This window comes from Panthera leo, chromosome C1 (genome assembly GCF_018350215.1).
Source record: "Panthera leo isolate Ple1 chromosome C1, P.leo_Ple1_pat1.1, whole genome shotgun sequence".
In the NCBI taxonomy this organism is placed as follows: domain Eukaryota; kingdom Metazoa; phylum Chordata; class Mammalia; order Carnivora; family Felidae; genus Panthera; species Panthera leo.
Window position 1 is genome coordinate 14,251,415 of NC_056686.1, and position 27,955 is coordinate 14,279,369.

A 27,955-nucleotide genomic window follows, 5' to 3' on the forward strand; every position below is an offset into this window, starting at 1 on the left:
CAGTGGCGGCAGTGCCTGAGAAAGTTCTGGCCTTAAGTGTTTTGTGCAAGAATATTCTCCTGTGCTGCTTTCAGACCTCGGGCAGGTTTCAGCAACCACGCGGCCCTGAGTGAGCTGTGCGCGAGGGCAGGGTCCAAGGTGCCCAGCTCCATCCACCATCCAGGGGAGGCGTGGGCGTCGCTGGGGAAGCTGGAGTCTTCCAGAGCGCCCCTCCCCCCAGGGGCTTTCAGATGCCCCCCCAGGGGTCTGCTTTGTCTGCTTTCGGGTGCCTGGTGTGGAACCTGGGAAGCCTGGGCCACGCCTGGGAAGTGCTTGGCACCTGACGCCTGGGGCCAACCATGTAACAATCAGATGCTCGTTCTTGTTCTCAGGGGCCCCTTGCATCGCAAGGATTTTCCCTGGCTGGAGGCGGCCTGTGGATGTCGCTGCAGCTCAGTGCCCTCGCCTTCCTGGTAGCGGGCCCCTGTCCCACTGCCGGCCACAGCTCCCTGAGCAGGGGCGATGCCCACTGGCTTCAGACTTGGGGTTGAGTCCTGCTTGGCCATGTTCCCACTGTGGGACCCTGGGCAAGTCCCTTAGCCTCTCTGAGCCTCGGTGTCCTCATCTGTACGATGGGGACACTGGTACCTGCAAAGGCTGAGTCCAGCTCAGAGCTGGACGGCAAGTGCCCCGCAGACAGCTCCCTGTGACAGGCATGTGCAGGTGGATGAGGCTCCTTCAAGCCCGGCAGGTGGATCTAGAACCTCAAGTTAGGTTTGTCCCACCCCGTCTCCAGCAAGAATTCTTTTGAGCCATCTGTGCTCTCCATCGAAGCCTAGTCTTAGATGTCCAGAACCACTGGGGAGGGAGGGGTCTGTTCAACCGTAGACTGGCAGGCTGCTGGCAGGCTCTACCCCGAGAGACTGATCTAAAGGTCTGCATTTTATTTCTTTCCTTATTTATTTATATTATTTTTCCTGGTGTCCCGTGTGTGTGCGCGGGGGCGTGTCCTACATTTTAAATAGCCTCCCCCCCCCGAGGATTCCAAGGTGGGTGGTCCTTGGAACACACTTTCCCTGCCCTGCATTCCACGGTGTCACAGCCTGGCAGTCGGGGACGTCTGCTGTGGTCAAGCCCCAGTGCCCCCACCTGCGCCCTCTGGTTGCTCTCCTTACTTCTGGGGGGAACAGTCTGTCCTGACTAGTAACTGGGGGTGGGAAATAGGGGGAGGGCACCAACGTAGGGGCACATCCAGGCTACTGATTGCCAGTTGTATGACAAGAACTTTTCTAAGCCTCACTTTTCCTCATCTGTGAAATGGGCCTAACCATGGCGGCCCCTGGGGCCGTGTAAGGACTAGAGACAATGTGTGTAAAGGAGCTGGTGGCAAAGCTCTGGCACAAAGACGGCGCCCGTAAACAGGCGCGATGACCTCTTCGCAAGCAAATTCTTATGACCTCCCTCCTCTGGGGTGAAATGGGCCGGTGGCCCTGGGGCTGGCGGTGGCTGGGCTGGAGTCCCAAAGCGCCCCCACTGGCCGACGCAGGGCCCTAGGCGGGACGGGCGATACTCACGACAGAGGACAGGTCCACATTCTCCACCCTCCTGTCCTGCAGCAGCACGGGCTGTAGGCCGGCAACGCGGAGCTGCACCGAGGACGTGCGGTACACGAAGCTCAGCAGCCAGTCCCCCCTGCGGGCAGAGAAGTGGGGGCCGTCAGCCTTGGGAGCCCCAGCTGGGCCTGGACAGCCTGGCGGGACCGGCACGTTTGTGGGAAACCGGGGCCCTGGCCGCACACGGCGGGGCACGATGGTGGAGCAGTGGCCGCCTCTTTGGGGGTGCTGCCCGCTCTGTTCGTGCTGGGTCCCCACCGCCGACAACTGTGCCTGGCGCGCAGTGGTGGGGTGTGTGCTGGGTGAGTGAATGAGGGAGCCAGATGAGCTTCTCACAAGTCAGCATGTGGCTTTGGAGGGGGCTCCGGCTTCCAGGGTGGCTGGTCTGGGGCTCCACGAGAGAGAGGCAGCAGGGATCCTCCTGGTGTGAATGGGCTGCGGGGGGCTGGGGGTCTACCCTGCTCTGTGGCACGGAACTCTGAGGTCTGGGTTCCTGTCTGTCCAGCTCGCCCTCTGAGTCAGGCCCGGCCCAGCCCGCAGGCCTCCCTGCCCTCACTCATCTTGGAAGAGGCGAAGGTGTTTGTCCAGGCAGGTCACGCCCTGGGAACTGTCCTCCACCTTCAGGGGTGCGGTGAACCCTGCTCCCGGCACCCACATCCCCAGCCACACGCACAGTCCTGAGGAAAGAGAACCCTGGACCCCATGCTGCCTGTTTCCTCAGGTGCAAGGGGCACCATCTGTGGGGGACATGGTCTGAGGGGCCCACGAGGCAGCCTTCCCCTCGAACCCCTGACTTTGTCCGACTGAAGCTGGGCCAACCAAGAGCCGTGCCCTTGGCCTCGGTGCTCAGCAGGTCTGTGCAAGTGGACACTCCTCGCCTCCCCTCTGCATCCAGGACTTGCATCTAACTTAGCAGACCTGGTTGTCTTTTATTTAGACTGATTCTGACTCTGGTTCGTACGGCGACTTGAGTCCGTTATTTTTGCGTTCTTACGTGGAAGAAGGGCCCCCGTGCAGCGCGAGGGAAGAAGGAGTCAGAGTCAGGGGTCCCTGCCCTGTCTCTGTGACTGCTGTCCGGGGCCCAGGGTTTGGGGGAACTCCCCAGGCTCCCTCGTAGGTGCTCTCTGACCGCATGGGCGCTTGTGTGCTTACCACCCCGGAGACCCCTGGACGGACCGGGGCCCAGAGTCGAGGGGCCCCCTACAGACCTTCCTGATGTGTCCCACACCCGAGCTCACCGGCCCGGATTCCCTCTCCACTGCCATCCTCCTGGTCCCTCAGGCAGAAACCAGCAGGGCAATGTCTTAGGCCCCCTTTTCCCCGACGACCAAGTCACCACAGAGTCCTGCTGATTCTTATTACCTGCCCCTGCACCCATCCCGTGTGCCCCAGCCCTGAGATCAGGCACTCCAGTCCCCAGGAACCAATGCAACAGCCTTCTCCCCGCTCTCCCTGCTCCTGGCCTCACCTCCCATGTGCCACTGCAGCTTTCCTTAAACCCTCATCTGACCACTGCTCTTCTCTCTGAGAAGCCGACTGTGCCTCCCCGTGGCCTCTGGGCCTTCTCTTCTAGAAAATTCCTTTTCTCTCTCCAGAGAGCAATCCTTGCAAGTCCCAGGGATTATCTTAATATTGAGGGCCCGAGAAGCACTGTCTCTAAGCACGGATGACTAAGGGGAGAAGAAAGATGAACTCAAGTTGTTGTTTTGCATTGATCACGACTTCCGAGCATCAGATACTGGGTAGGAGGGTGGTCTGTAAATATTTCTGCTGTAGACAGTTTTAAATGAGTAGAGTCAGCCTTAGTCCTTCCAAACTGTTTCTGTCTTAATGATCACAACACTCTACGTAGAACGTTGACTGCACTTACTTGTTGGTACACATTTAGGGACAGAACAGGAACATATGTTGGAAGGTTCTGTATCTTCCAAATTGTGCTGAGCAAACCATAGGGTCTTCACTGGCATTCGGGACTCTTCTCCATCTGGCAGCTGCCTCTCTCGCCCAGGGCGGGCCGTGATCCTATGCATGGGACCACACAGAGCCAGGCTCAGTTCCCACCTTGTTACTCGCTGTGTGACCTTGGGCGAGTTGCTTGCCTCCTCTGAGCCTCAGTCTCCTCACTGCATCTTACTTCCCAGGGTGGGCAGGAGCATACGCTGAGGTGGCACATCACGTAGGTGGTGCCCACACACGTGAATCTTCTGGAAGCATCTGGTCTGATTACGCCTCCTGCTGTGGGCCTTCTTGCTTGGCCTTGTCTTCCAGCGTCTGATGGGCTCTTGTCCATCCTTTCAAAATTCAGTTTGGATATCACCTCCCCCAGGGAGTGCTCCTGAGGCACCCCCCCCCCCCCCCCCCAGTATTATTAATCCCTTGTGCCTCACGTGCCTGGTATATATGTTCCTTTGGGAACGTTAGTCCCATGCCTTCTGTGTGTCCGTTCTTGGGTCTTTTTCCTTTTCTAGGCAAAGAGCTTGCTACTGGCAAAACTGTGCCTTAGTCCTGTATTCTGAGCTGGATCAGTGCTCCCTGGTGGGGGCCCGGCGAGCCAGGCTTCAGTGGCCCTCCAGGCCCTGCCGATGCGCCAATCATGACCGAACTCTTGATTTGCCACCACAAGGCCTGTGGGAGGGCTGCCTTGGTTGCTCCCAGGCCTGGAGGCCACGTGCAGGCAGGCGTCCTCACTGCCTCTTTTCCCATCATCCCCTCCTCACGGGGTACTCGAAGCGGCGACCGCAAGAAGTGCCCCAGGAGGCTCAGAATGAAACCCTGTCACCGTGGAGTGAGACAGGCCTGCCTGAGTTCATATCCTGGCTCTGCTGTGTGACCTTGGCAAGGCACCTGACCCTCTCTGAGCTTCGGTTTCCTCACGGTACAACAGGGAGCATTACCACTCGCCCCGGCTAGCTTCCGGGCGGTTCACGAAAGCCCAGCCAAGTGAACAGATTTGCAAAGAGCTTTATTAATGCATATGATAAAATTATAAATGTATGCTGTTTGGTAGTGTTGCCCTGAAGCTTCCCCCACCCTTTCCCTCCACCCATCATATTTAAGTAGGTTCAATGCAAGTAAAACACCTTTGGGGGCCAAGAATGTAAAATCCTGGTCGGTGCTCAGTTTAACCAAGAAACCACAGTTATTGTTTTGTCTGTGTTTCGCCCCCTTCTTTCCTGGATTTCCTCCTCCTCTTCCTTTCTCTAGAGAGATGGCTCAGGATCCCACAAAATAATTGAAAACCAAGCTTTTAGCCTCAGGTTTGCAGCAGAACAGATGAATTTAATACGTTTTTGCTGCTTTCATATTGCACCCATGCAATTTTCATTCTTTCCCTTTGCTGTTTATAAAAAACCCCCAAAAATCATGCGCCGTGTGAACAGGCCCCGTTATTATAACCGCTATGGTTTATTGGGCACCTACTAAGAGCCAGTGTGTTTCCTAAATAACGTCGTTTGATCTCCCCAGAACCTCTGTGCAGGAGGGACTGTTATCACCACTTCACAGGTGGCAATACTGAGATTCAGAGTTGTTTGTCCAAAGCCACCCAATAGGTAGGTAACTGGCAGAACCAAGATTTTAACTGAAGGCTGCTTGACCCCCAATTGAAGCTCTGTCCATTCATTTTCTTCTCTTGTTTTTAAAACTATCCTTACTTAAAAAAAAATCAAATTAAAGTCTCTTTTATGCCCGACTTCCAATCTTTAGGGGTGGCCACCGTTACCAGTTTCCTATGGGCCTTCTGGACCTTCCTGTGTATGTACAGACATATAGATACGCATATGCACACACAGAAGCTTCTTCCCTCAGAAGTGGACTCACGATATGTGAGCTGTGCTTGCTTCCCCCTCTTAACTGTTCTCCAATTCGTGGTCATTTAGATTGTTTTAAATTTTTAATTAGAAACGAAGCTGCAATGTCTCTCTTTGCACATCTGTTTCTGTGTGTGTGTGTGTGTGTGTGTGTGTGTGTCCCTGTCCAGTAGAGCAGGATCACAGAAGTCAGAATGTGTGGGATCAGAACATCGGCACATTAAAAATTTTGATGGATATGGGCAACTGTTCTCCATAAAGTATTTACTAAGTTCAACTGTGGCCAACAGTGTATGGCAATGCCCATTTCTCTACATCTTTACTGACACTGAATGTTATTCATGTTGATAAATGGTATCTTACTGATTTTATCTGCATGTATTTCATTAATGATGAGGTTGGCATCTTTTAAAAAATTTATCAACTGTATTTATTCTGTGAGTTTCTGTGTAGATCTCTTTTGACTATTTTCTTATTAGGTTTTTTTTTTATTGATTTGCATGAGCTCTTTATATATTATGGCTCTGTCTTTTGTTTCTTTGTTCTTCCTACAGCATCCTAATTCTTTTTTTTTTTTTACATTTATTTAGTTTTGAGAGACAGAGAGAGACAGAGCACAGGGGGGAGGGGCAGAGAGAGAAGGAGACAGAGACTACAAGGCAGGCTCCAGGCTCTGAGCTGTCAGCACAGAGCCTGACGCGGGGCTTGAACCCACAGCACGAGATCATGACCTGAGCCGAAGTCCGACGCTTAACCGACAGAGCCACCCAGGCGCCCCTACCGTATCCTAATTCTAAGAACTCAGCTTACAGTATGAGTGATAGAGCCAAACTGATTGTCAGAACTCCTGTGTCCTGACTAATGCCCTCTATCTGTGCCTGAAAATTGTATTTATCTTTAGCTCTGAACTACCCAGTCATTGTTGCAGCCTCAATCATCAAAATGATGAAGACTTTTCGAATCTGTTCCATTTAGGTTTGGGTCCTACTTAGGATGGTTGGGCTTAGGTCAACATTAAAATTAAAGTTAACTGGCTTCACGACTGAACCTGAGCTTCAGTTTTCTCATGTGTAAAACGGATGAATGTAGTGACACCACAGGGTTCTGGGTAAGAGTCTAATACTTGTTATATCCTTCCCTCTCATATTGTATCTTTTTAGTTTTGACTTGTTTCATAACTGTCTATTTCCACATGCGTCCTTTCCACTGGACGTGAGCCTCTCTCCTCTCGCCCGTCTTTGTGTTCCCATGCCCAGCTACGGTCTCGGGCACCGAATGCCAGATGATCCCGAGTTGCCCCAACCTCAGCTTGGAAGCTCTTCCTCCCTGAAACATATTACTTAGAATTGGGAATCCAGCGCTCTTCTCTCTCTACACTTTGCCTTGCCAGTGATCTCTGCTGTCCCCTGGCTTCAGTGGCAGCTGGTGACCTCACTGGCCTTCACTCCAGCTCTGACTTCTCTGAGCTCCATGCTCTGTTTCCAGCTGGCTGGTGGAATGGTCATGTCCAAAACCCAGGGATCAGCTGCTTCCCTGAGGCCTATCTCCTTGTTTTCTAAACGGCTGTATGTTAAGTTGTGTTCACGGAGCCCACAACTAGTCGGCCAACCTTCCTGTTTCCTATACTCCAAACCTGTTCTTCTGGGCTCAGAATGTCACCTTCTGGTCAATACCCTGTGCTTTGTATCAGGACCATAAAATGCAGGTCCCTTGTCGAAAATCCTTGGAGGACCGCGTTTCAGAATTCAGGGTAATGGTTTGGATTTTAGGGAGGTGATCCAGCTTGTAGCCCGTGTGTCACATGATCTCCCTGTGAGGTTTGGCGGGGGGGGGGGGGGTGGGGTGGCCCAAAGTCACCCAGCCCAGAAGCCCAGCAGGAGGAGTCAAGCCTAGCAATCCCTCTCGGCAGCTCAGGCCGCACGGAACCTGGGGGAAAGCCCTTGATTTTACAGCTTCTGGAGTTTGGTGTCGCAGATGAGCTTCCAGATGCCTGATCGGAGCTGCCTGCTTTCCTATTTTCCTTGCTGGACGCTGGTTCCACGGGGCTGGGGCGTGTTCCTTATTGCACCTGGCGCGAGGCTGATGCTCACAAGTCTGTCGAATGAATATCCCAAGGCTGGTGGTCCCGGGGATAAATAGTGACACCCTCTGTCAATCACAGAGCATGCGCGCACCGCGTGCAACCCTGTGGATCACTTAACTATCGTCACACCCTGGGGGGAGTTACTGCTATTACCCACCGCCCCCTTTTTCCGATGGAGAAACTGAGGCCAGCATGAAGACCCAGGTCCGTGCGATTCCAAACCACCGCTCTTCAGTACTGTCAGCCCGTCCTTGGCTTCATTTGGCTGATGGGCCTGGGACCTTGTCAGGCTCACCTCCTGCGGTCTCCTCTTCCCTGGAGGCTGGGGCATAGTCTTGGCTGAAGCCCTCGAGTCCTTCTTCTCCAAGCTCCAACAAGTAGGGGGGGGGTCCCTTGCAGCCTCACGGCTGCCAGCCTTCACGGGCCCCCGCGTCCTGCCGAGGGTCGCGGCACGGTGTGGGGACTGGCTCCTGCACTGTCGCCCTGCCCCGCCTGGAACGGTGCTCTGAGAGCTCGGCCCCCCCCGCACTCGCCCACCCCTTCCCGCACGGCGCACCTGCAGTAGCCGTTGATGATCCTCCCAGACACCACCTTCCGGAAAGGCTCCCAGTGCTTGGCTTCTCCTTCCACGGGCGCACCCAGCAGGACGACGTCCTCAATGATCCCTTGGCAGTCTGGGAAGAGACCCCAGAAAAGGCTGTCAGTGTCCCTGGCCACAGTGGGGCCCGGAAGGGGCTCTTCAAAGTGGCGGAAGAGGGGGATGTCTCTCTCTCTCTCTCTCTCTCACACACACACACACACACACACACACACACACGCACACGCAGCAGTGGGGGCTTCCGGAGTGTGGCCCAGGCCATGGGCTTGATCTAGTCCTGCAAAGCACCATTACCGCTATCTTATTTATTTTTTGAAGAAGATACTCTTTTATTTAAAACGTTTATTTATTTATTTATTTATTTATTTATTTATTTATTTATTTTAATGCTTACTTATTTTTGAGAGAGACAGAGACAGCGTGGGAGCAGGGGAGGGGCAGAGAGAAAGGGAGACAAAATCCGAAGCAGGTTCCAGGCTCCGAGCTGTCAGCACAGAGCCTGACGCGGGGCTCGAACTCACAAACTGTGAGATCATGACCTGAGCTGAAGTCGGACGCTTGACCGACGGAGCCACCCAGGTGCCCGTTTATTTATTTTTTTTTTTGAGAGAGAGAGAAAGTGGGGGAAGGGCAGAGAGGGAGAGACAGAATCCCAAGCAGGCTCCTCACTGTTAGCACAGAGCCCGGTGTGGGGCTTGAGCTCACGAACCGTGAGATCATGACCTGAGTTGAAACCAAGAGTTGGACGCCTAACTGCCTGAGCCACCCCGGTGCCCATTAATGTTTATTTTTGAGAAAGAGAGAGAGAGGGAGAGAGCTGGGGAGGCACAGAAAGAGAGGGAGACAGAGGATCCAAAGCAGGCTCTGCTCGGTTAGCGCAGAGCCCAATGTGGGGCTTGAACTCCTGAACCACAAGATCATGACCTGAGCCGAAGTTGGATGCTTAACCGAATGAACCACCCAGGCGCCCCCCATTATCCCTATTTTTTTTTAACGTTTATTTTTGAGACAGAGAGACAGCATGAATGGGGGAGGGTCAGAGAGAGGGAGACACAGAATCTGAAACAGGCTCCAGGCTCTGAGCGGTCAGCACAGAGCCCGACGCGGGGCCCGAACTCACGGACCGCGAGATCATGACCTGAGCTGAAGTCGGCCGCTTAACCGACTGAGCCACCCAGGCGCCCCCCATTATCCCTATTTTAGAGTTAAGGAAAACTACATTTTCAAGATCACATGGCTGGCAAGGGACACAGCCTGTGTTGGGACCCAGATCTATTTCCACCACCCACGAAGCTCCCAGCCGGCCAGGAACTCGGAGGGGACGTCTTCCTTTAGAAGAGACGGGTGAGCCCTGGATCATCACACACACCAGGGGGGAGATGCCCACGCAGCAGTTCCCTGGGGCCTGTGCAGCGTGACGGGAAGGCAGGAGGGAAGGGAAGACGGGGCGACTGGGTCCCCAGGACACGGGGTACATTCACCAGCTGCACTGACCAAATGGTTCAGAAATATTTTAGACAGGGTTATTCCAAGTGCGATTCAGACCAGGGCTGGCCCATGGACTGTTTGTCCCATAAATACAGAAAGAGGAAAGAAGCATCTCCGTCCACCCCCGCACCTAGCAGACTAGAACCCGTCGGTTCAGAGCCAGCACGCCTTGAGCAGCAGGGCTCCTGACCAATGAGAGGTGCACATGCGCCACCCCACCCCCACGGGCTCTGTCACTCTCCGTCCCTTACTCTGCTGTGGTCTTCTGGTCACGTACCACCTGTTGATGTCTGTCTGGGTTCAGTGAGGCTGGTGCTCTGACCGCCTCGTTCTCAGCTGTACGGCAGGGTCTGGAACAGTGCCTGGCATATGCCTGGTGCTCAGTAAAGATCAGTAAAGATCAGAGTGAATGAACGAAGAGAAAATAAAATGCCGTCCCTCAGGAAGGCCAGTATGTGCACTTTGTAGTTGCAAAGCCCTGGGTTAAAATCACGTCTGAGTTTGGGACTTGGGCCAGGTCACTTTTCTGAGCCTACAAGTGGGTAATGACAGTGGCCTTGAGGGTCTTTATAAGGGTAAGTCACAATGTGGGGAAAACCCAGCACGGGGGATGCACAGTGGAAATTAGAGTGCCCTCCGCCTGCCTTGCGCTCCCGCCTCCCCACATTCAGCTCTTACGATTCTGAGTTTCCGCATGTCCCGGGAAGCTATGCGCTCAGTGTCACTCCTGGGGCGTGTGCCCAAGAGGGACGGCTCTGCCCAGGGTGCCACTCTCCTGATGAGTGATGCTGGACCGGTGGCTTCCTCTCTCTGGGCTCCAGTTTCTTTCTTTCTTTTTTTAATGTTCATCCATTATTTAGAGAGAGAGACAGAGAGACAGAGTGTGAGTGGAGGAGGGCAGAGAGAGAGGGAGGCACAGAATCGGAAGCGGGCTCCAGGCTCCCAGCTGTCAGCACAGAGCCTGATGCGGGGATTGAACCCATGAACCATGAAATCACGACCTGAGCCAGAGTTGGGACACTCAACCGACTGAGCCACCCCAGTGCCCCTGGGCTCCAGTTTCTAACCAGAGTGCTTCCAACTGTCTTCTGTTTGGGATTCCACGTCGGCGTTGGTCTGAATAAAGGGTTCCAGGCTAACAGGTTGTCTGGGAACCCCTGTAGTACCACGTGCTCTTCTGGCTCTGACGTTAAAAGATGCCACGGCACAGAATTCTCATTTCACTCCTTCTGCTTCCAGGGAGATGACAATCTGGCAGAAGGACTTAAAACTTCAGTGAGCTGGGTAAGCATGTGCTGGGCAGGAAGCAGGCGCCCCTCGAGAGAAGGGCTATTTTGGGTACTTACGTTGCTGGCAAGGCTGTGGAGAACGGGACTTTATTCTAACCCCTTCCCTTGGCAGATGAGGAAACTGAGTCTCAGAGGGGATGGGATGCGCCCAAGGTCATGCAGGTAGTGAGAATAAAGCTGGGACCAGAACCCAGACTGCGCGGGTCCCTGGGGCCGCGCTCTGTGCTGTTTGCACTAACAACGCGAAGCACAGTGATCGCACGTGGGTTATCGTTGCTCCCACAGTGCCACACGGTCGTGGACCCAGGGCCGGAGCTCTGCAGCTCTCTCTGGGGGCTGGCCGCTCAAGGCACCTGCTCCGCCCTACAGAATGTCGCCTTCCCCGGAGGGCTGGGACCCCTTGTGGCCAGCAGCGGTAAGGCGGCATTCCTGATGGGCGGCCGATCCTGGAAGTGGCTGCAAGAGAACTGTTAGGAAAAGCCAAAAAAGCTAGTTCCCCGGGACCTTGAACTGAGACCGGTAGTTGAACTTCACAAGACAGTCGTGGATGCGGCCAAATCAAGTCAGGGTGGGCAGTGAGCTGGAAACACATTTACTTCGTCCTCAGACTGATGCCACATCCAGGCACGCTCCCTTCCTTCTTTAGAGAGGGTTTGCTCGCGTTTCAACAATAGCCAAATTATGGGACGGGCCCAAATGTCCATCAGCTGATGAATGGATAAAGAAGGTGTGGTTTATATACACGATGGAGTACCACTTGGCAGTGAGAAAGAATGAAAACATGCCATTTGCAGCAACGTGGCTGGAACTGGGGGGTATTATGCTAAGTGAAATAAGTCAGTCAGAGAAGGACAGATATCCTATGTTTCCACTCATATGTGGATCTCGAGAAACTTAACGGAGGCCGCGGGGGAAGGGAAAGGGGAAAAAAAAGTTACAAACAGAGAGGGAGGGAGGCAAACCATAAGAGACTCTTAAATACAGCGAACAAACCGAGGGTGGTTGGCGGGTGGGGGACAGGGGAAAGGGGGTGATGGGCAGGGAGGAGGGCACCTGTTGGGATGAGCACTGGGTGTTGTTTGGAAGCCAATTTGACAATACATCATATTCACAAAAAATAAAAAATAAAGAAGTTTGAGAAGCAAAAAAATAATAAGTAAATAAAGAGGGTTTGCTCTCTGCGGGGCTGCAAGCTTGGTGACAAGCCGTGTGGCATGGCAGGCCCCCGGTAAGGCGCAGGCGTTAGCTAAGGGAAGTCGGCAGGGATAACTTCGGATCCACCCGAGGTAAACCCTCTACGCCAGGCCCTCACCACCTACCCGGCCTGGGAACGGAGACGGTCCAGGAAGGAAACCTGGGGCGAGGAGAAAGAGGCCGCTGGCTGCTACAGGAAATGCTGCACAGGAAAACCTGTCAAATGTCACTGCTCAGCCCCAAAGCCTGTAACACCAGCAGATTTCATGCTTCCAGGTAAAACAGAGAAAATCCTCACTCGGGAACTATTCGAGGGTCAAGTCGTGTCTTCACTGCCTTTTTGCTGCAGGGACAATGAATGTTTGCTGAAACACGTTTGGATTTACTCCTCTCGCTATCATCTGCTTCTCTTGCGAATTTTTACGGTATGAAGATCTCTGGCTTTGCAAATAGACTTCTGGGGCACCTGGGTGGCTCAGTCGGTTGAACATCCGACTTCAGCTCCGTGATCTCATCGTTCGTGAGTTCGAGCCCCACCTCGGGCTCACTGCTGTCAGCACGGAGCCTGCTTCAGATCCTCTGTCCCTCTGTCTCTGCCCCTCCCCTTTTGTGCACACATGCTGTCTCACTCAAAAATAAAATAAAACAAAAAACCCCCAGGGGCGCCTGGGTGGCTCAGTCGGTGGAGCGTCCGACTTCGGCTCAGGTCATGATCTCGCGGTCTGTGGGTTCGAGCCCCGCGTCGGGCTCTGTGCTGACAGCTCAGAGCCTGGAGCCTGCTTCGGATTCTGTGTCTCCCTCTCTCTCTGCCCCTCCCCTGCTCATGCTTTCTCTCTCTCTCTCTGTCAAAAATAAATAAACATTAGAAAAAAGAAAAAAACCCACAAATAGTCAGACTTTTAATATAAAGGAGGGCAGGGATCCAACGTGCGTTCAGTGACTCTCCAGTCAGGGGACGCAGGGTTTCTAACATTTAAAGTTTTCTGTATGATACTAATATCCTGCTTTGTTAAAGCTGGAGGCCCTCCACCCTGTTATAACTCTGGCGAGAAGGAGGCTCTGAGCCTCCAGGAGTTCAGAAAGAAGAGCTTTGCCAGTCATGTCTTACCTCCCTGCTTCTAGTCCTTTCTGTCACTTGCAGGTGCGGCAAAAAACATTTCCTTCCCACACTTTCTTCGTTTCCACCTCTTCTGTTTATTCTTAACACGGGAGCCCAAGTGATCCCTTTAAAAGCAAGTCTTAGGCACAAGGCATCTTTCGGGGGTGATGGAAATGTTCTAGAATCGGGTGGCAGTGATGGCTGCACGACTCTGTACATTGACTAAAAATCACTGAGTCGTATACTCAGAATGGGGGATTCTGTGGTAGGTAAATTATACTGCAGGAAAGTCACATCATTTCACTCCCGTGCTCAAAACTGTCCTGTGGGACCCATGTCCCCTGAAGCCACAATGACTTGACCTGGAGCCAAGTCATTGTGACAGCTCCCAAAGGCCCAAGTGACCTTCCCCATGCTTCCCCCTTGCTGACTCCCCTCCAGCCACACTGGCCTTGCCGTTCCCTCTTCCCGAATGCTCTTCCCTCTAATATCTGCGCCTCCCTACTTCCCTCCCCTCTTCACTTAACTGCCACCCTCTCAGAGTAGACAAATGCACCTCACCACCCCATGGGCCCCACCTCCCTTCTCCGATTTCTTTTTCTCCATTGCACTTAAGACTACCTGACTTCCTACCTGCTTTACTTTTAAAAACCTCATTTCTTGGGGCACCTGGGTGGTTCGGCCGGTTAAGCGTCCGACTTCAGCTCAGGTCATGATCTCACAGTTTGTGGGTTCAAGCCCCACATCAGGCTCTGTGCTGACAGCTCGGAGCCTGGAGCCTGCTTCACATTCTGTGTCTCCCTCTTTCTCTGCCCCTTTCCCACTCCCACTCTGACTCTCTCTGTTTCTCTCTCACTTTCTTTTTTCTCGCTTACTTATTCTAAGTACACAAACTTTAAAAATAAAAAATAAAAATAAGTAAGAATAAAAACCTCACTTCTAGTCTGTCTCTCATTAGCACACGGGCTCCCCAAGGGCTGAGATTGGCTCTTTGTGCTCTCTCGTGAGCCCCCAGTGCCTGGAACAGTGCCTGGCACAGAAGCTGTGCTCAACAGATATTTGCGGAACGAATGAAAGTGAGCAGCGCAACTCAGCAGTATGAACCCTTCGTGTTGAGGATACAGGCACAGAGGGTATTTCCTCTTTTCCTTTTCTTTGTTCTCTCCTGGCACTATTTCTTCCCAGCAGCTACGGTTGGGGATCTCTGAAGACTGGATAAAAGCAAACGAAGAGTGCTAACCGAGGTGAAAGCAAACGGAAATGTCTTTACTGTTCTCAGCTTTTCAGTGGCTCATTTCTAGAGCTGTGTTCTGGGGGACGGATGCTACTGAGCATGACTGCAGGCTGCAACGGGGCAGAATAGTGAGTGGTCCTTCTAAAGCTAACGCTGCCTCAGTCTCCCTCCCCTGGCCTCAGCACCATCCACAGGCTCAGAGTAACCCGCCTCCCCGCCTAAGAAGAACCTGACGTCGGCTGTATTTAGAAACTCCCTTGTGTCTGGCCTACAAAAGACTCAGGGTGTCCAGCCCCTTCATCTAATTCCTGGTGCAGCTCAGGGGTGCCCAATCTCTGGGGGCAAAGGTCCAGAGCGACTCTGAGGGCCTAAGACACTGCACAAGCACCAACCACCGTTGGCCAATTAAATGCCTCACATGGGGGCGCCTGGGTGGCTCAGTTAAGCGTCTGATGCTTGACTTCAGCTCAGCCCATGACCTCACAGTCATGGGATCGAGCCCCACGCCAGGCTCGAGCATGGAGCCTGCTTAACATTTCTGTCTCTCTCCCTCTGTCCCTCCCCCCACCTCTAAAATTAAAAGAGAGAGAGAGAGAGAGACAGCCTCACACAACACACACATCAGGTGTCGTCATTTTAAGACTGTAGGCAGATGCTGCGGTGACTCACAGAATTCCTGGTGATGACAGCTCTTGGCCATTCCGTATCTCCTCAGCCAGGAGACACTGAAGATACGACCGCTGCTGTGGGCGGGTCTGTGAAGACGTGCGCCATTAGAAAGGGCCCCTGGGCTCAAGAGGGTTGGGAATCACCTGCCCGGGGAGAGCCGCCTGGCTTGCGGCATGAGAGAAACCCGTGTTCGAATCCTGGCCTCACCGCTGCCTGAACGGAGGCCAGTTATTTAATAATGCGGATTCTCAGCTGCCTCATCTGTCAGAGGGAGATAGAGAAGATGGTAATACTGATAATTGATAATATTGATAATAATATTGATTTCCCAGCGCTGGTGTCAGGCCTTGTGTTCGGGGCACGCGGCTCGGTCCGTGGGGTCAACTCCGCGTTCTCCCCACACGGTCAGTTTGGTAATCGGGGCGGGGGGGTGGGGGGAATGGGGTGTGCGAGGCCCTGTCTGTGCAGACGGCCCGGCCGTGTATAGAAACACTAGCGGCAGGCACTGCTGTGGCTCAGCAGCGTGGGTCAGATGGTGGCAGGAAACAGCAGCACCGGCCCCTCGGAGCAGAGCCTCTGCAGGAAGCGGCTGAAGGGCCGTGAGCTATGGTCAACCGCTTCCTCGGTTACTTTTCTTTGAACAGAGTTTTTCATGGTGATAAGACACGTGGAACATAAACTTCACCATCTACCCATCTTTAAGCGTATGGTTCAACAGAGTCAAGTATATTCCCTTTGTCATGAACTATCCTCACTTTTATCAACCGGAAATTAGGTCAATCAGTGTATATCCTGTCAATTACTCTTCTCACGCTTCTGGCAGGTCGCACTGGACTCCTGATGGGAGGCTTTCTACGGGACGCTTTTGTTTAAAAAAAAAGTTCACTTATTTCTTTTGAGAGAGAGAGAGGGGGGGAAAGCAGGGGAAGGGCAGAGAGAGAGAATCCCAAGCAGGCTCCGTGTTGTCAGCACAGAGCCCGACACGGGGCTGGAACTCACGAACCGTGAGATCATGACCTGAGCCCAGGTCAGACGCTTAACCGACTGAGCCCCCCAGGTGCCCCCACACAGCGGGCTTTCTCCAAGGGAGGCAGGCCTCTGCAGGGCTCTCCAGGTATTTCCAAACAGCCCCCCACTAAGAGTTCGCAGAACTCTCATCAAGCGGCTGGAAAGGTGACATCACACACTCCCCCATGCCTCTCACGTTGTCAATAATGAGATTCTCCTGGGCTGCAAAGACCAAAGGATCTCAAACCTGAGGAGCAAAAAAAGAAGCATTTTCTCCCTCCTGGCAGGGGGTCCATGTGTGCAGGGAGAGATAAGGCGGGAAACGAAGGAGGAAATTATCTCCCAACCACGGGTCCAGAAAACAGACCTTGAAGGAAATGATATGAACTGCATCAAACACGAACAAAATCCATTCCGAAGATATACACACACACACACTATAAACACACAGATGGAAGCAGCCAAATGGACAGGGAGGGAGATGGGTGGCTGGGCAGGAAGGGACTAGAAAAGGGAAGCTCTGACCGTCCCCAGGAATGAGGTTCACACTGGAAAGAATCGCTTCGGGGAGCCCGTCTGGATACACTGTAAGGATCCAGGATGAATTCTTTAGAGAAGGAGTAAACCTGCATCCCGCCTTTGACTTGGCTGTGCAAAGTGATAAGGCTGGCACGAGCATCCCGGGGCCCTGGAAATGAACCTGCCCGAACTCTCGCCGCTCTCGACCAGGGAACTGAAGTGTGGTCCATCTGAGGATAAAGCAACTGGTGGGTGCGGTTCCATGTGAGGGAAATAGATCGCATCACATGTGATGTCTGCTATCGTGAAGACGGAGGAGCCAGCTGACCGAATGACAGTCCGTTCTGCATGTCAGCTGGTGACAGCTCAGAAACAGTTTTCAGCCAACTGGGAGCTTAGGGACTCACAGGCTAGGATGCTGAGATGTATCTGTGTGAGCTTATTTTATTAAAAATTTTTTAAAAATATTTTTGAGAGAAAGAGGGAGAGAGAGCGTGAGCGGGGGGAGGGGCAGAGAGAGCCGGAGACACAGAATCCGAAGCAGGCTCCAGGCTCCCAGCTGTCAACACAGAGCCCGACGCGGGGCTCGAACTCACGGACTGTGAGATCACGACCTGAGCCGAAGTCGGATGCTTAACTGACTGAGCCACCCAGGGGCCCTTGTTTGTTTGTTTTCAAATAATTAATTTTTATATAAGCTCTGAACTCAATGTGGGGCTTGAACTCAACCCTGAGATCGAGAGTCGCATGTTCTACAGACTGAGCCAGCCAAGTGCCCCACTCACTGCTTTCTGAAGTAGATCCTTGAGTGGTTATTGCAGCAAAAGTCTGTTACAGGTAAAAGTGCTCAGTTTGAAAATATCTGTGCTCTTTTCTCTTGAATGATACGACCGTTCTTTTTCTTTCTTCTCTGGCTTCTATTGTTGTTTTGTGAGGTCTCCACAGTCTAGTCGCTCTTTCTTTGTAAGCAATCTTTTTCTTCTTCCCTTTTAAAGTCTTCTCTTCATCCTGGCAGTTCTACAATCTGACTATGGTGGGTGTGGGTGAGATAGTTATCCTGCTCAAACATGCTTCTTGAATCTCAGGAATCAATTCTGGAAAATTATCAGCCAACAAACTGCATCTCTCCCCTTTTCTCTTCTTTTGGAGCTGGTATTAGGCAACTGGTAAGCTCTTAACTTCCCTCTCCATCTCTTGGCTCCTTACCTTTCCATGGTGCACTGTCGGTAATTTCTTCACATCAAAATTTCCAATTCACGATCTCTCTCTCCAGCTTTATCTAATCTGCTATTTAACTCATCCAACTAAGGTCATCCCAATGACCTTGGTTTTTCACTTCTAGAAGTTTCATTTGATTTATTGTCAAATTTCCCTGTCTTTCCCCACCCCCACCAGTGTCGTCTTCTTTTGCCTTATTTATAATGTTTTAATTTAGGTCTTTAATAATTGTAAACCTACTTATTTTTTCAGAGAGTGCTCCTTCAAACCATTCTGTCAAAGACTGAGGGTCTATTCCTGGTGTTTGTTGTTTCTGTGACTTTCCCACATGGTTGGGCTTTTCCTTGTGCGTTTCAGAAGTCTGGATTATGGGCTCATCTTTAAGCCGGTCTTACATGTGGCCTGGATTGAGGACCTATTTTCTCCAGAGTAGTCTGGTGTCAGGTTTTTGACTTGGGGGTTCCTGGATCCTGCGGGTAGTATAATTATGACCCCTAAATCCCAGTGATACCTTATCCCGGGTCTCTGAGTTCCCCAAAGAAACTTTTTTTTTCTCTCTCCAGTCAGGGCACATGCTTACTCTTCCTCCCTGTTTCTGCTTCCTCCTTGTTTCTCATCTCTGGAAATTTCCTTTATTTTTAGGAGTGCTGCTTTACAACTCTTTGTTCCATTTCGAAATGAATAGCACAATGATTGCTGGTGAGGAAGAGTCAGGGCAGACAGCGTTGATCAACCTGCTGGTGGCAATAATTCTGTGTGAAAAACCCCGCCATCTCTTTGAATGAGTGGCCTGCCAAACAGCAGAGCCCCGGACTGTGGAACGGCCAAGACCCAGCCGCAGTCTGCGTCTTTGAACATCTCTGTGAGCATGAGTGTGCATCCACGGACCTCTTAGGCCAAGCCCAGTTCACAGGTAACGACACATCATGAACTTGGTCTTCCTCCTTTCTGCCAATGATCTCTCCATATGAGTCTGCCACGTGGCAGGGGCCTCTCAGTGTCCTCTGGGATGCCGTGGAATTCTCAGAAACAACCCCATCTGAGTTCCCTTGCATTTTTAAAATGCGCCACACCACCCTGCTTGTGTATAGTTTTGGTCATTTTCAAAAAAGGGGACTTGTCCCTGACGGGATCCAATTTTTCTTTCTTTCTCTTTTCTTACAAGAAATTCTTCATCAGACCATTTCCTCCTGATTTTCATCTGAAAAGCACAAGGTCACTGAAATAGTAGCCAATTTCTGGCAGCTGCTGCCAGAAAGTCCAGTCGTGCCTGGATGAGCAGAGCTTTTGCTCGGATAGCGTGTAAGCAGGGGTCTGAGGCTGGCCCTGTGCTGTCTGGCTGTGGGGGTCGGGACTAGAGAGCACCTCTCCATGTGCCCATGTCCTCATCTGGAAAGTGGCCCGAGAATCCCTCACTTGCAGGGCTGTTGGGAAGGCTCCATGGGATGGGGTCTGGAAACCCCTGTTACAGTAGGTATTCACTGTTTGGTAGTTCCTTCCCTTTGTATCTTCGGTACCTAATAAATGCCAACAAAAAGGATGTAACTGGGCGGCGTGCGAATTTCTCGCGAAGCAGGAGCAACCGCTCGGCTTTGCACCAGCCCTCAGTGGAAGGCAGACTGTAGACCCTCCTGGGCCAGCATTTGCTGGAACCCACCCATCACTGGGCATGGAGGAGCCCTTTCCCTGTGAAATGTGTGGCCCCTCTGAAAGTCACCACAAGATGGTACTGTGGTGCCCACAATGTATCTCCAGGACCCGGCACTACTCCAGGGTCTTCCTGGGTTGCTATTCAGGTTAGAGGCGGTGGCAATGCCCTGCCAGGGGGTGCGCTGACCACACTGCGGGGCACCTGCTCCCCCGGGTGAGAGAAGCCATAAGAAGAGGGGTCTGGCACTGGCCCTGCCTTTACCAGCTGTGCAGTCTGGGCCGGCTGGGTAAATGCTCAGCTGAAAAATTAAAGGGACGAGTCGAGGGTCCCTGTGGGCGGTAGAGAGAGGACCGCTGGGGGAGTCTTCACTTACATCTGTGTGACTGTGGATAAGTTCCCTGGGCTCTCTGATCCTGTTCTCTTGAGCACCAGCAATAACACGTCTCCCTCTCCCAGGCTGGCTGGGATGGTTGGTGACACTACATGGGAAGGGTCTGGCATGAAGGGCACTCGGTCAGCTGGCTTCACGTGGTGCAGTTCACCCGGCCCCAGGCCTGGGGAAGCAGAGGAAAGAGGCCTCCGGGCCACGCAGAGGGGTGGGTCGGTGCAGCCACAGGGGATGCTGAAGGACGGGGAGGGAGTGTGGTTGGGAGGGAGGTCCTGTCTCATGCAAGATCTCGCCGGGTGGGGCTGCAGTCTGGCTGACCTCGGTCCCTGAGCCCTGTGCAGGTCATGGCACATGGGGGGTCCTCAGCAGGTCTCTGCTGACCGACGGACACAAAAACGCAGCAAGGGAAGAAGCACCAATACCAAAGCCTCAAGGCAGAGCCTGCATCCGGGTCCCTGTCGTTCCATTCGACAGGTCAGGTCCCTGAGTTCTGGACCCTGCTCACCTCTCCAGCCTTACTTCTCCCAACTTCCCAGAGAAACCTGGGATCCGGCGGCCTGCCCTCCCCTGACCGTTCAGCTTCCTACCTTGGGATCTCCGCTATTGCCAGTCCTGGGATCTGAGGCATCCTGTCTTCCTCACAGCCTTTCAAGGCTCATTTTTTTCTCTGAGGCCCGCCACCTGCTCCCTGAAGCCGTCCCTGCCATCTGGAAGGAAAGGCTCTCTGCTCTGAACTGCTTCATGCTTAGGCCCTTGCGACGTGGCATCTGGTTTTAAGGCTGGCATCTATTCTCTTAGCCAGACTATCGGGCAACTTGAGGGCGGCAAGCTTATCATCAGAAGCAGCATAAGAGACGCGTTCACGGGAAAAGGTTTAGAGTAGGATTCACCTGTGTTAGCATCCCAGCTTTGCTGGGTGTAATCCCAGATCACTAGCTGTGGGCCCTTGGGCAAGTCACTTAACCTCTCTGGGCTTCTGGCTCCCCATCCTTAAAAAGAGAAAATGCAATACCTGCCTTTCAGGTGTAGTAATGCCCACACCTTAACACTGAGATGGGTTCTGTTCCCACCTGGCACACAGTAGGTACTCAACGCGCCTCAGCTCCCTTCCCGGCTCCCCATCTTGGAAAGATGCTTTCTTGTTTTCGAGATGAAACTGTTCTCTATCAAACTTCAGCAGAAGAATGCGGCCGGCCGAACGAAAAACCATGTTTTCCACTGCTCTGTAAGCCGGTGAACCAGGCCCAACAACAGTCCCTGAAGCCTCAGTCTCCGGCAAGTGCCAGATGACAAACGGAAATGCAGCTGGGGACGTGTCGCCTGATTAACAGTCTCCCAAGTACCCAGCTGCTCGGGAAAGCTCAAGAGATCATGATCTCCAGACCGAGTTTCCGAAGAAGCCCCTGCTCCAACCCTCCCCATCACCAGGAGGCACCTTGGGAAGATTATTCCCCACCACGACATTGCCCTCATGGTTCCGGTTTGTAACTTCCAGTCGTGACCTTCCTAGCGAGGCAAAGGTAGAGACGTTTGAGGCTCTGAACCTGTGCGCCCAGCTCCCCAAAGGCGAAGATAAGCTGCTCTCAGACAGAGGAAGTGAGGGTGAAACAGAGGGTCTCGTTACCTGTGCAGCTGGCATCTCCACGTCCCCCCACGGAAGTGAGAAACAGGCAGTTGTGGCCTTATTCGCAGCTCAGTTACCGCAACTGGGTCATCACAGGAGAACTTATAACAGTAACAGTGACAAAACTCGTGGTTACCGAATGCCAACTACTGGCCAGCCATTCCGCTAAGTGCTTTACGTATATCACTCCCCTTAATCTAGTCCTACTAGACCCGTTTCACAGGCGAGGGGACCGAGGCACAGGGACTAAGTGCACACGCCTCTTTGCTGAGCTAGTATTCAGATCCAGGCCTGGCGGCAGGGTCTGAGCCTCCTCCGGCGCCGGGCCCTGCTCCCCTGCATCCGAACTTCCGGACTGGCTCAGGCCCCTATTCACAGGTGCCGGGTTTTGTGCTCCCGATGTTTTACATTTAACCCTGAGTTGCTGCGTTTGAGGCTGTATTTGCTGAGAAGTCCTGCAAGTCCTTTGAGGAAGGAGATGTGGATTTGCGTAAATTAATAAATGGATGTCTGAGAAAACGAGTCAACAAAAGATGGAAGAAATAAAGAATAATGGAGAACCCTCGAGAGACCTGAAAGGTCAGAGTTCACACAGGGACATGCTGTGTTGGGGGGGGGGGGCAGGGACAGGGGCCTCAAATCTCAGACCCTGTCATTAAATCGCCAAGTATGGGGGACACACTGACCCCACAGGTAGGAACGTTTTAATCTTCTGCTGCAAAGCGGGCCTGGCTGTTTTCTAAAAGACAGCAGTTCAAGGATACTGGCTAAGCAGCCATTACAGAGTGCTGTGAACCGAGATGGTCGATGAATATGTAAATCAGTGGGACTTGGGGTGTTTTCTTCCTTGGATGGAATCCACCCCCCCCCCCCCCCCAGGAGTGCTCCCTCACTGCACATCGTCTGGATTCTTCCATTGTTATTAGGCAGGACTCATACACAGGACCTATTTATACAAAATTCTGAGTGTGGGGAGGCCTGGGGTGGCAGGGGTGGGGGAAGGAAACTGGGAATGGCCACTAGAGGGCCGATCTGTCCATGAGATTGGGATGGTCATCAGGGCTGATCATGGCCAGGAAAAGGAACATTCCCAGAGTCCGTCCCCTCCCCATCCCTGTGCTCACCATAGAAATTCTGGCAGAGAATCTGTTTTCCCAGGAGGCTGGGCAGCGAGCAGGGACAGCTGCTCCATCTGCTTGAGGGTGACAATTATTGGTGAGCCTAATGAATCAGCATTCAGTTCCCAGAGCTGTCTCTTGTGAGTTGGCTTCATGGGACTCTGATCAGCTCTGGGTGCAAAACGGACACAATCATGTTTCTGAAAAGCCTAGGAACAGACCTGGGGATGTGCTGGCCGCCCAGGTGCTGCTGCAGCGCTCGGGGCTTCATCGTGGTGCCAGCGGCCACTCTGGATGACATCTGAGCACAAGCAGCCCGAACAGATGCCCTGGGGCAGAGCCCGATGTCCCGCCGCCCACAAGCCACGGATGCGCAGATGAAGTCGACCCATTCCTAAGTTCCTAACCACTCCTGGGCAGAGTAGTAAGCTTCCTGTCACCAGAAGCAAGTAAGCAGAGGCTGGTAGGCACCTCTGACGGATGATGCCAAGGAGATCCCGTTTGTGTAGAGGTCTGAACCAGGCGATTCCAAACAATCCCTCGGAACCTGCGCGTAGGAGTCCGTACTTTCTGGTGTTCATGGGATGGAAGAATGAAGGCCTTGCTGACCCACCCCAAGAGGACGCTGTGAAATGCCCCTGGATCGTCAAACTATGATGGCCTGGAGTGTTAAGTGCCCCTTACGATGTTTTAATGCTTTCGAGGCTCAAACCACCGACTGTACCATAGCCAGTTAGCAAGCATTTACTATGTGCCAGGCTCGTGCTAGGTGCCTCCTATGTGCTGTTTTCTCGATACATCACCATGAGGTGGGTAGCATTAGCTCTTACTCACAAGGAAGGCTTGAAGGATTTATGTACTCTGCACAGGGTCACAGAGTTGGTAGTGGAGGCAGAATCTGAACCCAGGGCTTTCTGACCCTGAGCCCCGGATCTTAACCTTGTGGTGTGGAGAACAGTGGCCTGCTGGGTAGTTGTTAGCAGACCCTTCTATGGCTTTTCATAGAGCTACCCCTCCTCATTCCCCACACAGGGAGAAGGAGGAAAGCAAGTCTACAAATGGCTAGACCAGGCGGTAGGAAAGCCAGGCTGGGGAGACGGGTTGGTTTCTGGAGGCCCCGGAAAGGTAAGAGGACTCATCTCGTAGGGGCTGGTGGCCAGTCTGTGGGAGGAGCTGGGTCAGCTGGTGGCTCTGCCCCGTGGGTTGACGGTGGAGCAGGGAGGCCGGGCCCCAAGCGAGAGCAAGCCCTCCAATCCTTGCCTTCTTCACACAACCATGACAACCCAGGTTCTGTGTGTGAATAAATGCATTTTAGCAGGTGGCAACCACCAAAGTTAAGGGTGTCTGCATCCCCGGGATGATGCAAATGCCTTTCCAAGGGAGCCAGGGGCCTAATCTGCAGCCGAGCCTGGCAGGAAGACCCCACTCGTTTGGACGAAGGCAGCAAACAATCCCACGTTCTGCTGAATCATTCCTCCCCTGGGAGCTGCCATCCGAAGACGTTACTGTCCTAGAGCGAGGTCAGAAGCAGCGTGTGTTACAGCCTTGGAAAAATCCACTTGGATAAACTAGCGGAAAGAGGGAGAAAGGAGTTCTTACTTCCTAAGGGCCCACCGTGTGCCAAGCACTGTGTGGTCACATCTGCTATATCAAAAGGCCAGCAGTGGGGTAGAGTTGAGCCCCGGGGCTGCCATACGCACATGACTGTACCCCTTCCCTGCGCCGAGTCCCGGGCCAGGTGCTGGTGACACAGGAGAGGAGGACATGACACAGTCCCTGCCTTCAACCTCTTCACACGCAAAACACAGCACTAACAGCTTAGGGCCACTCATACGTGAAAGGAGAGAGAACATGCCAAGTGCTTTTAGCATCGTAAATGTTCAATAAATAGGAGCCATTAGGGGCGCCTGGGTGGCTCAGTCGGTTAAGCTTCTGACTTCGGCTCAGGTCAGGATGTCACGGCTCGTGAGTTCGAGCCCCTCATTGGGCTCTGTGCTGACAGCTCAGAGCTTGGGGCCTGCTTCCGATTCTGTGTCACCCCCCCTCTCTGCCCCTCCCCCACCCACGCTCTCTCTCTGAAAAATAAACATTAAAAAAAGATTAAAGATAAATAAATAAATAAATAAATAAATAGTAGTTATTAAATCCCAGGACCAGCCCGAGAGGCCTTGGTACCCTGCTCCGAGGTGGGTGACTAGCCTCAGGGCACCCAGAGAGTAACAAGCAGAGCCTGCATTTGAACTCCGGCTTCCAGACTCCAGGTCCAGTGCTCCTTCTTTCTCTCATCCGCCTTGGCTGCCACGATCCCTTTCGTCTTGGAGATACAGGAAAAGTGAATGAATGGAGCCAGCTTACAGATGGAGCGTGGATGGGGGAGCCGGGCCGAGCGGATGCACGCACCCCAGGACCCAGAGCGCGGCACGCCCGGCAGGCTTCCGTGTACGGACTGAATACGCCGACAGGTGGGCTGGCTCATCTCAGATGTCTTGCTGACTACCTGCCCGGAGCCACGGGGCAGAGATAATATGGAATGCCTCTAATTAATTCCCCTCAAATCCTTTCGGAACGAAGAGGAGAATAAATGCAAAAATAAACTGAAACAGAACTGATTTTCTTGCTTCATGAGGCCATTTCCTGGCTCAGCCTGCTGCCATGAGTCAGTCTGAATTGAGCTCGCTCTCCAACTACTTAATTTTTGAAAGCTTTTGACGCAAATGCAGAGAAAAACGAACAGTCTATCATGATCTGGGGCCCAGAGGCTCTCAGTGAGTGCTTGCATGGTGGTTCTTCTTGGCAACGGGCACCGCTATAGTCCCCCTGCCACCTGCCGGGGCCAGAAATACCCTTGGTTTGGACGGTCAGCCACTCCCAAAGCACATCCATCCCGTGGGCTGGCAGATGGACCGCCGGAAGTGGACAGTTCGTCTCTGGGAATTCTGGCTACGTTCCTTTCCTGCCCAAAGGCACAAACGCTTGTTGGCAGGCGCCCATTGTCTCAGTTTTGAGTGGGCAGGACCGGTGCATGGGGGTGTGGGGGTGCTGGCCGATCGTGGCTGCTGGGCACGTGCCGGCTGGAAGCGGAGCGGTGGGGAGGCTGGCCCAGGTCTTGGGGGCTGTCGTCACGTTCTGTAGGCAGCACTCACAGCAAACTTCCCGGCTACTGTCGTGTGCCTCATCAACGAATTGGCTACTAACACCTCCTATGTGCCAAGTCCTGGGTCAGAGGTGAACCTGAAAGACAGGTCCTCCCTGAGGCTGACCGCCCTCTAGTCCGGGAGAAAGACCAGTAAGCAGCTGCACAGCACAGTGTGGTGTGTGCGGGGACAGCCGGCTGGGGAAAGAGCGGGGGGAGAGGCAGCAGAGAGGTGGCCCCCCAAACAGAATGGCTCACACTTCGGACTTGGGTGCTGGGCATGAATCTGAGCTCTGCCGCCTCCCGGCTCTGCCTCTGGGCGAATCCCTTCGGCTCTCTGGGTCTCAGCCTCCTTCTCCGCAATTCTGTAAAATGCGACGAGGAATACTGCCTCGTGAGGAAGCTGTGAGGATCAGTTAATAAAACTGTGCCATCAGGCCAAAGCACGGACGTCCCACCCTGTTGTGGCCCAAACCCCAAAGACAAGCAAACGCCCACTTTATCCTCTGAGAGAAAGCAAAAACAGGAGGGCCCCCTTGTCACATCTAGTTCCCCAAATGAACGAGCACCTCCTTCAAGCTGCTGACTCCACGAGAATAGCTCTGTTCCCAGCATCTGGAACACGGATGGCCGAAGATCCTGACACCCCGTGTGGCTTCCATAATCTCATGAGAACATGGCAGTTTTCCCACCGTGTGATAAACACGGGGTAACCCTGGGACTCAGGAGTGTGAGTGTGTGTGTGTGTGTGTGTGTGTGTGTGTGTGTGTGTAATTTGACAAGCCTGGCCTTCTGAAGTCTGACTAGTTTACACCTTTTGGCAAGAAACACCTTTTCCTTCCTAACTGCCTCCGAGTCTGAGACTTCTCCCTTCACGAGGAGTACGGGGGAGGGGATCTCTGAGCCAGATCTTGAAGGATGCGTCTGAGCTGGCGCCATGCCTGGGGCTGGGGGAAGGCGGAGAGCCTTCTGGGCAGCAAGAACGGCTGTAAAGCACAGGATGCTCTGACCCAGACAGACAGGAGCCGCCCTGAACTTGCAGTTGTCTTTCCCGGGCAGCGGGGAGCTCTGAGGGAAGGGCAGCTGATGGGAACCCAAGGCCTTGCAACCAAAAAACCCTACTGGATGCACCTGGAAACGTGGCTTTGCCTCACACTGAGCCTTCCCGCAAAATGGAGAGAATCATCCTGATCTCAGGTTGCTGTCAGGGTTAGAGACCAAAATCACGAATATGAGCACGGGTCGGCCACTGTGGACGCAAGTTCCAGCGGCACCATCAGCAGCCCTGTCACCGTGGCCCAGTCGCTTCACCTCTGTAAGGCGTGGTCTCCTCATCTGTACAACGGGGTTAATTAGAACCTCATAGGATTATCGCTGAGGATTAAATACGGTACGTACAATATGGAGCTGTGGTGGGCACAGAGCAAGTGCCGATGTCTGTTAGCTAGCGAGGCGAGGATGAAGAGAAGATGATGACTGGAGTGAGTCAAACAGGGAGCAGCCATGAGCACACCCCGGCGCAATCTGGGTCTATTTCTGTCTGAAGACGACGAGCTTCCTTGGCCACACGACGCGTTCAAAACGCTCATCCAGAAGACAAGGGATTCCCAAGGGGGGAGTCAGTCCTTCCCGCTGAATACGCCGCCAGGCTGCTCTGAGAATCCGAATGACAGATGGAGAAAGCTGCATGGGCAGAGCATGGTCCAGCCCCCACGCACCGCTGCGAACTCCGAGCCACCAGCCTGGAGCCCCGGGAGGAGCAGAGCAGCCCTGGAAGTCTCGCTAAGCATCCGACTGCGTCCCGGGGGGCTGTGTTTCCTTCTATGTTCTAAGCCAACTCCTTACGGGAGATGGTGGTCTCCCCGTGAGGGCGGGACACTCAGGTTAAGGATGTCAGCCCCCACCAGGCTACTCTGTGCCAGGTGCCTTTCAGGTGACTGACACACTTCATCGGCAACCTCCGTGGCCATTCTGCAAGGCCCCACCTCCTGTCTCAGGTGGCAGGTTCTTTCAACAGACTGGGCTCTTTGCTCCGTGGGCGGGGAGGGGCTGTACTGGCTTCCTCATTGCCACCTTCCCCAAAGCCCAGCACAGTGCCTGGCACACGGCAGGTGCTTAATGCGCGTGGACAGGTGGAGCAAATTTCTTTTCTTTTCTTCTTTATTTTTGTTTTTGGAGCGAACTGAATTTAGAGTAGTTCTGTTTAGCAGGTCTGAGGTGAGCTCCTGCTTTGAGTGAATA

The 27,955-nt window shown here is 53.3% G+C and overlaps 1 protein-coding gene across 10 annotated transcripts in view; it reads right to left on the bottom strand.

Moving 5' to 3' along the window:
* The window catches only part of TMCO4 (transmembrane and coiled-coil domains 4), a 103,808-nt gene that overhangs the window by 6,619 nt on the left and 69,234 nt on the right, over positions 1–27,955 (bottom strand). For 5 of the 10 annotated variants that reach the window (XR_006206164.1, XR_006206165.1, XR_006206162.1 and 2 more), the window contains exons 14-15: positions 8,041–8,158; positions 1,554–1,671 (exon numbers count right to left, since the gene is read on the bottom strand). Coding sequence is in view for 5 of the 10 variants with exons in the window: in XM_042952248.1 (XP_042808182.1) it covers positions 1,554–1,671; positions 8,041–8,158 (236 nt within the window). In the remaining 5 variants the exon portion in view is untranslated. The other 5 variants (XM_042952250.1, XR_006206166.1, XM_042952251.1 and 2 more) reach the window with 5 other exon arrangements.